The 8,172-nt window shown below is 59.5% G+C and overlaps 1 protein-coding gene across 1 annotated transcript in view; it reads left to right on the top strand.

Annotated features, from left to right (window-relative positions):
- The first annotated feature begins 645 nt into the window (after window positions 1-645).
- The window catches only part of EEF1D (eukaryotic translation elongation factor 1 delta (guanine nucleotide exchange protein)), a 20,353-nt gene continuing 12,826 nt past the window's right edge, over window positions 646-8,172 (top strand). Inside the window, 4 exon segments of the mRNA XM_011975649.1 lie at window positions 646-671; window positions 2,685-3,841; window positions 6,016-6,139; window positions 6,572-6,643. Of these exon segments, the coding sequence (XP_011831039.1) occupies window positions 2,685-3,841; window positions 6,016-6,139; window positions 6,572-6,643 (1,353 nt within the window). The 5' untranslated portion in view covers window positions 646-671.

Raw genomic sequence — 8,172 nt, 5'->3', positions numbered from 1 at the left:
CTTCTGCCGGCTCGGGCTGCCCTGCTGCTGTGTCTGACCCGGTTAGTCTTTCTGTCTGCCTCTAACCTTGCTACTTTTCCTTCATGCTGTCCTAGGAGGCCAAAGCAAAGTAAGTACCCACCTGTCCTCATGCCCCATTCCCCTTCATTTGACCAGGGAACCCCCAGCCATCACTGTACCCAAGGGAACCCCAACACCACCTGTGCATGACCCAGCCTGCCCAGAGGGGCTGCGGTTTCCCATCTGTAAAGTGGAGGAATTGGGTTTTCTGGATGGGGCAGCAGCAGGTGGGCACCCTATGTGGCCCTAAGCAGGGTCCTGGCCTGGGCTGGCAGGTCAGCACCCGACACGCTGCTCCCTGTGGGGAAGTGGTGGCAGTGCCAGGTCTCGGTAGGAGCCTTAGAAGTGGCTTCCCCTCGCTGAGTGGCAGCTTCTGCCCGGAGCCCCCAAGAACATAGTCTGAGGCCACCTTGGCCAGTAAAGTCTGGTAGGGCATTGGCACTGGTGGCCAGCTTAGTGGCACTGCTGATGGGACCTGCACTGTTCCGTGGGATCAGAGAGACTGGCAGGGGTCTACCGCACGATGTCACAATGCCCTGTCTCCTGGGCTCTTGCTCCCACCTCCAACCCCCAACCCCCAACCCCTGCCTCTGCCCATCAGCCTGGTCTTGGTAAGTGCTGCCCCAGCCTGGGGGAGGAGTGAGCAGGGGAGCCGAGGGGCTTCTTCATGGGCCCTGTGGCCTCCTGGCCCTGGTTCCTTGTTGGTGCCATTAGAACTCATTGCTGGAACTGAGGGCTTCTGGCTACATGCCCGGAAAAAACTCCATGTTCCACTTAAGAGGCTTCAGAGTGCAGTGCGGGGGGCTTCCCAAAGGTCCTCCCCGCCTGGGTGGAGTGTAGACAGCTCAGCACCCCACTGGAGGCATTGGAACCTGCCTTGGTTTTGTTGAGTAAGGGTGTTAGGAGAGGGGTGTAGACCCGTAGCCACTGGTGTGAAGGGTCTGTTCTTGACCGAAGGCTGCCTCCCTCTGGGTGAAGACCAGGCAGGTGGTCCCAGTCACGTGCCCTGAGGCCACTGGATCTGCCTTCAGGCTCCACTAGACACATTTGTGGAGGCAGCTGACTAGCAGCAGTGTCCGTGAGGGGCGGCTGCACGCCCCCTCTTGAGGGTGCTCCTAGGTGTTGGTTAGACCCAGGCGTTTCTGCTTTTGGGGAGCAGAGCCTGGAGTCGGGCATGGCTGGGGAGGAAGATATCGCAGGCCGAGCGCGGGCTGGGGCGCTGACCTGTATCCCAAGAGCAGATTTGCCCCTGGCCTTCTGGGTCTGTCCTTTCTGTAACACCACACTGGACACCTGGGAGCAGAGCATGCCCCCAGCAGGATCCCACATGGCTGCTGGAGCACTGGGGCAGCAGATGACTGAGGTTGCCCAGAGCTTGAGGGAGCACCTCATCCAGGGAGGAGGCTGAGGCTCCCAGGCCTCATTGGGGGTAGCAAGTAGGGGTGGAGCCTCACAGCCTGCCTCCCACCAAGATGGTCCCTCTTACATCACACAGAACCCAACCTGAGAGGGGACCCTGATGTCCTGGGACTGTGAGATCCCCATGATGCCCCTTTAGCTTGGATGGACCCAAAGATAAGGACTCCAGTTGGGAGGCCACGGCGGCTGATAGAGAGCCCAGAGCCGTCTCAGTGCTCCAGGCGCTTGGCCCCTCCTTTCTACACACTGGTCACCAGCATCCTCCCTGGCGAGTCCCGTTGATGTGACCCTTCACGACTGGGCACTCCACCCTCTGCCCAGTCACCTGGCCCCCTCCCGGGGAGGACAGTCAGGCCCACAGAGAGGCTCCCTCTTTTTTTTTTTTTTTTTTTCTTTTTTTTTGAGACGAGTTTCCTGGAGTGCAGTGGCGAACTCTGCTCACTGCAAGCTCCGCCTCCCGGCTTCACGCCATTCTCCTGCCTCAGCCTCCGAGTAGCTGGGACTACAGTCTCCCACCACCACGCCCGGCTAGTTTGTTTTGTGTGTGTGTGTGTGTTTAGTAGAGACAGGGTTTCAACGTGTTAGCCAGGATGGTCTCAATCTCCAGACCTTGTGATCCATCCGCCTGGGCCTCCCAAAGTGTTGGGATTACAGGGGTGAGCCACCGCACCCGGCTGAGGCTCCCTCTTTTCTAAGACCTTTGAGTGTGCTCTGGGTGTGGTACTGGTGTGGCCAGGACAGCCACAGAGGCCATTCTGTAGGATGGGAACACCAGCCACCACAGTGGGGTGGCCAAGCCTGTCCTATGCAAAAATGCAGAGAAAGCCAGTTAGCCAGTTAAAGCCTACTTCAGATAAATAATGAAAAATTTTATAGTATGAGTATGTCTTAGATATTTCATGGGCCATACGTTCACTTTAAAAAGGTATGTATTGTTCATGTATTGGGAGGCACTTGGCCTCCCAAAGTGCTGCGATTACAGGCATGAGCCACTGCACCCGGCCTGTTTTCTCTTTACAACAAAGCATCCCCCACATGGGCTTGACTTTCAAGTCCTTGAATGTCATCTCATGAAAGCCCCACTGGGGAGCATCCTCAGCCCCTGCCCTGGGAGGGCAGCCACGGGGAGGGTGGGCACGGGGCCACGGCCACCCGCAGTGTTGCAACTCTGCCCTCTGCTTGCTTTTTATCGCTGTGTCCGGAAGATGAGGAGCGGGAAGGCCTCCTGCACCCTGGAGACCGTGTGGGAAGACAAGCACAAGTATGAGGAGGCTGAGCGGCGCTTCTACGAGCACGAGGCCATGCAGGCGGCCGCCTCCGCCCAGCAGCTGCCAGTCGAGGGGCCAGCTATGAATGGGCCCGGCCAGGACGACCCTGAGGACACTGATGAGGCAGAGGCCCCTGACGGCAGCAGCAGGAGTGATCCCAGGAAGAGCCAGGACGGCAGGAAGCCCCTGCAGAAAAAGAGAAAGCGCTCCCCCAAGAGTGGGCTCGGCCCGGCGGCCCCGGCCCTCCTGGGGCTCTCGGCCGAACGCGTGTGGCTGGACAAGAGTGGTCTCGGCCCGGCGGCCCCGGCCCTCCTGGGGCTCTCGGCCGAACGTGTGTGGCTGGACAAGTCACTTTTCGACCAGGCAGAGAGCTCCTACCGCCAGAAGCTGGCAGATGTGGTTGCCCAGGCAGCCCAGCCTCCTGCCTTGGCCCCTTGGGGTCCCTGCACCCATGGAAGCCAGGTGGCCTGCCACCACGTGACCTGGGGGACCTGGGTCAACAAGTCCTCCTTCGACCAGGCTGAGCGGGCCTTTGTGGAGTGGTCTCAGTCCCTGTTGCTGGCTCCCGAGGGTGGCCACAGGCAGGGGACTCCTGACACGGGCCAGCAGGCGGCCGTCCCCAACCCGGCCCACCAGCCCAGCCCACCGGTCAATGGCCAGCCGCCGCTGGGCAGCCTGCAGGCACTGGTCCGGGAGGTGTGGCTGGAGAAGCCCCGGTATGATGCAGCCGAGAGGGGCTTCTACGAGGCCCTGTTTGACGGCCATCCCCCGGGGAAGGTGCGCCTGCAAGAGCGAGCTGGCCTGGCCGAGGGTGCCCGGAGGGGCCGCAGAGACCGGCGGGGCCGCCACGTCTTAGGGAACAAGCGGGCTGGGCCGCGGTGGGCCGACGGGGAGGCCCCCTCCGCCTTGCCCTACTGTTACTTCCTGCAGAAGGATGCAGAGGCCCCCTGGCTCAGCAAGCCTGCCTACGACAGCGCTGAGTGCCGCCACCATGTTGCCGAGGCCCTGCGCATGGCCTGGTGCCTCGAAGCTGCCTCCCTGTCTCACCGACCCGGTCCTCGGTCTGGCCTGTCCGTGTCCAGCCTGAGACCCAAGTAGGAGAAACGTGCTGGGTGGGCACCCAGCCTGGGCTGTGGGCACAGGGACAGCCGTCCCAGGCTGGGGCTCCTCCAGCTTCCTCCCCTGCCCACCTGGGGTGGGGGCTCCCCGAGACCTTGGGCCCAGCTGAGTTGAATGCAGCAGCAGGCTGAGTAAAGGTGGTGCTGTGCTTGGGCAGTGTGGGTTCCAGGGACACTGCTTGGGGTTACAAAGTTCTGGGCTGTCTGGATGGGGGCAGGGAAGGGGTCAACACAAGGCAGAATCTCTGCCTCGCCCAGGGTCCCTCTTGGGCTGGGAAGCTCCCCGAGTCCCCTGTGGCTGTCACATGCCAGGGCTGAGAAGACAAGGCTACCCATAGGAGCAGGAAGCATTGAAGCTGGTTTCTGGCCCTAGCTCTCCCATGTGATGAGACGTGGGAGCCAGTGTGTCCCTGCCTGCCCGTCCTGGGCACCCCCAGCTTTCCTTGTCACCTGAAACTACCTCTGAGGGAAGGTGGTGGCATCTCAGATGCATGGGCATGTGGCTGGTCAGGTGGCCCCCATCCCAGGGTGCCCGGTCTGTGTGACCTCCCTCTGGGTGCTGGGGGCTTGCTCCAGGGTGCAGGTGCAACCCCAGCAGCGGTCTCTGGGGCCAGGCAGGTGGGTAGGCGATTGGACGTGGAAGGGAATACAGAGGGCATGGAAGTGGCGAGGCTGGCCTGCTGGCGAGGGCGTCCTGGTGGTGGGGCGGGCTGAGTCAGCGAAGGACTCTGAAGGTCCCAGCCGCGTGTCCCAAGCTGCTGCCTAAGCCCCCAAGGAAGTGGTGCCAATCTTGGACCCCCAGGGGTCTGGATTTGCTGGTTGACAAGATCACCTGAAGGCGGGACCCCATGGGGGAGTGCTAACCTCCTGCCCTTCCACCTGCCCTGGTATTCACGGTGGCCTGGTCCCTCCTCGCCAGGGAGTGTCCCGGGTGAGGGACGCGGGGGAGGCTCACAGACTCCAGCCCTTTGTTACCGAGACGACACTTGACGAGGTCCAGCGATGGTCCGGAGTCCACACAGCCTGGCGGCAGAGCGGGATGGGGCCAGTTCTGATGTACTTGGTTGGACAGTAGGAGGGTCTTGGCCAGTCCAGGGTGGGAGGCAGCGAACTCCATAAAGAACCAGAGGGCCTGGGTGCCGGCCACAGAGTCGTCTGCCCAGCTCCTCTGCTGCCGGCCAGTGGGAGGAGCACGAGGTGGGGCCGTGTGCCAGTAAAACCACGGGCTGGGTTTGCCTGTGGGCCATAGTCCCTGTCTAGGGCACCCATTCTCGACCTTCTCGCTCTCAGGACCCCAAACAGCTTTCATTGTACCTATTGATTTTTACCACATTAGCAATTAAAACTGAGAAATGGGCCGGGCGCGGTGGCTCACGCCTGTAATCCCAGCACTTTGGGAGGCTGAGGCGGGTGGATCACCTGATGTCAGGAGTTCAAGACCAGCCTGGCCAACATGGTGAAACCCCTTCTCTACTAAAAATACAAAAAATTAGCCAAGCACAGTGGTGCACACTTGTAGTCCCAGTTACTCGGGAGGCTGAGGCAGGAAAATCACTTGAACCCAGGAGGCGGAGGTTGCGGTGAGCTGAGATCACACCACTGATTCCAGCCTGGGCAACAGAGTGAGACTCCCGCTCAAAAAAAAAAAAAAGAAATGCTAAGTGTAATTGTTTGTTGAAGAAGAAACTCGTTACATATTACTAACTTTTTTTTATGAGAAATACTTTTCCCATAACCAAAAAATTCAGTGAGCAGAATGGCCTTGCTTGAGATTTTTGCAAATCTCTTGGGTGTCTGGCTTAGTGGGAGGCAGCTGGGCCCTTGTACCTGCCTCCGCACTCCAGCTGTTTGACATAAACCCAGCTTCATGTGAGTGAAAGGGTAGGGCCTTGGGACCCCCAGAGGTTCTTGGACCACACTTTGAGAACCCCTCGTCTGGAAGACAGGCCTGGGGACGCCATGTGGGGTGAGGGCTTACGGGCTTGGTGTCGCTTTGTGGAGAACCACCGGTGTTTGAAGTGGGTGTCAGCCCTGCCGCACCCTGGTGCTTCTGAGCTGTTCTGACGGGGGTCTCTGTGGGGAAGGGTGAGGCCAGGGCTGTCTCGACCCCACTTCCCAGCCGTGTTGACTTTGCCTCTTTCCCCTCCCAGCAGAAAAATGGCTACAAACTTCCTAGTACATGAGAAGATCTGGTTTGACAAGTTCAAATATGACGATGCAGAAAGGAGATTCTACGAGCAGATGAACGGGCCTGTGGCCGGTGCCTCCCGCCAGGTGAGGGCTGCATGTGGGGTGGCTGGGTGGCTCTGCTGCCCAACAGGAGTGGCTGGGGCACACGAGGAGGGTTCAGCCAGGTTAGGAGGGCGGAGGCACCCTGGCCCAGTGGCTCTGCTGTGGGTGCTGGGCGTGGGGTCTTGGGGCAAGGCCGGGCCCCCGGGGCTGGGTCTGCTCAGGGCCCTCCTGCTGGTGCCTGTGCAGGTGGCATGGGGCCAGGCCTGGCACTCGTTCCCCGCAGACATGGGCGCCTGTGCCTGTCATCACAGCCTCAGGCACCCCCCACTTTTCTGGCCCGCTGAGCTCTCGTTCTGTGCAATACTTTCTTGCTGTCTCTATGTGAGGGTTCATGGGGTTTTTTGGTTTGTTTTTTAATTAAATTCTTTTTTACTAAAAAAAAAAAAAGACTGGTTCTTTCTGCACTGTCTGCAGGAGAATGGCGCCAGCGTGATCCTTCGCGACATTGCGAGAGCCAGAGAGAACATCCAGAAATCCCTGGCCGGAGTGAGTACCCGCGGCCCACGGACCCGCGGGCTCCTGCTCGGCCAAGTAGCATGTCTCATTTTTCCTGATGCTGCTGGTGGTTTGGCTTCACAGCAGAGTCAGGGCGGAGTGCACAGCGCTGTGCTCCTGGGGCGTGTGGCTCTGTGGCCTCCAGGCCCGGACTGCCATGGACAATGTTCTTACTCTCGCGTCCCTCCTGTGCTTACCTCTTGTCTGCCTGCTGGCGGTCACACTGGCCGTTCCTGCGGGGCCGGCTGGGAGCTGAGTGGTGCCATTCGCAGGGTGTGCTGTGGGCGCCTGCTGTGAGGGCCTGTGCTTCCCTGCTTGCTCCCCGTGGCAGGACTGTGTGTCTGCCGGGGCTTCCTGCGTTCCCTCTTAGATCTTGCCTCACTGGGGAGAGAAGTAGTGGTTCTGCAAGGTGCGAGGCGTTCTGAGCCTAGAGTTGGCACCATCTTGAGTTGGAGACCCAGAGAGGAGCCCTGTAGCCCTGCTTGGCCTCCAGGCCCCGGGCTGAGATCAGGAGTTGGAGGCAGTGGCTGCAGCCTGACAGGCTGGTTGGGGAAGGGTTGTCCTCTGGGAGGTGGCAGCCCTGGTATTCCCAAGGAGTTGGGGCTGCATTCTCCCTGGGTTGGGATAGTGTCCTGGCCCCGAGAACGGGGTCAGTGTTTCTGTGGCTGCTGCTGTGGCTTTCCACAGCTTCACACTGGAAACAGTACATATGTATCATGCCAGGCTTCCAGGCCAGAAGTCTGAAATGTGTCTCACGAGGCTGACCCCAGTGTCAGCAAGGTAGCCATCCTTCCCAAGGCTCAGGAGGAGTCTGTTCCTTTGCCTCTCCCAGATTCCAGTGGATGCCCACATTGCTTGTTTCGAGGTGGCCAGCAGGCAACCTCGTCACCGCCGCCTCCACTTTCATCTCACGCCTCTCTCCGAGCCTCCTTCCTCCCTCTGTCACTTACATGGTTATTGTGTTTGCTTTGGGCACGCCAGGATCCCAGGTCCAGGATGTTCCCCACCTCAGAATCCTGAGTTTAATCATATTTGCTGATTCTTCTTTTTGCCACGTCAGGTAGTGGATTTGCAGGCTCTGGGGGTTGGGACGTGGCTGTCGGAGATTCTCATTGCCTCATTCGTAAGGTGCATTGCTCTCCACCAACATCTGCAGAAGCCTGGGTCCCCCACAGTGTCCCTCCAAAGTCCAGAATCCCATCCAATCAGGCATGGGGGATTGCATGGTCCATCCTGAAGCAAAATTCCTCTCCATCTGTGGACCAGTGAAACTGGAAAACAAATTATCTGTTCCCAAAATACAATTGTGGGACAGGCATTCCCTTTAAAAATGGGAAAAAGAAGAAGGAAACAATAGGGTGTCACTAGTCCCCGGCAGTCACAGTCCAACCCGCGGGTCGCATGAGGTTTGAAGGGCGCACTCCTGTGTGGCCCATGGTCCCCCCCACTGTCATTTTTTTTTTTTTTTTTTTTTTGAGACGGAGTCTCGCTCTGTGGCCCAGCCTGGAGTGCAGTGGCCG

The sequence above is a fragment of the Mandrillus leucophaeus genome, unplaced genomic scaffold (assembly GCF_000951045.1).
Source record: "Mandrillus leucophaeus isolate KB7577 unplaced genomic scaffold, Mleu.le_1.0 Scaffold158, whole genome shotgun sequence".
In the NCBI taxonomy this organism is placed as follows: Eukaryota; Metazoa; Chordata; class Mammalia; order Primates; family Cercopithecidae; genus Mandrillus; species Mandrillus leucophaeus.
Note: the sequence above shows the minus strand (reverse complement) of the source record. Positions and strands in the feature narration are given on the sequence as shown.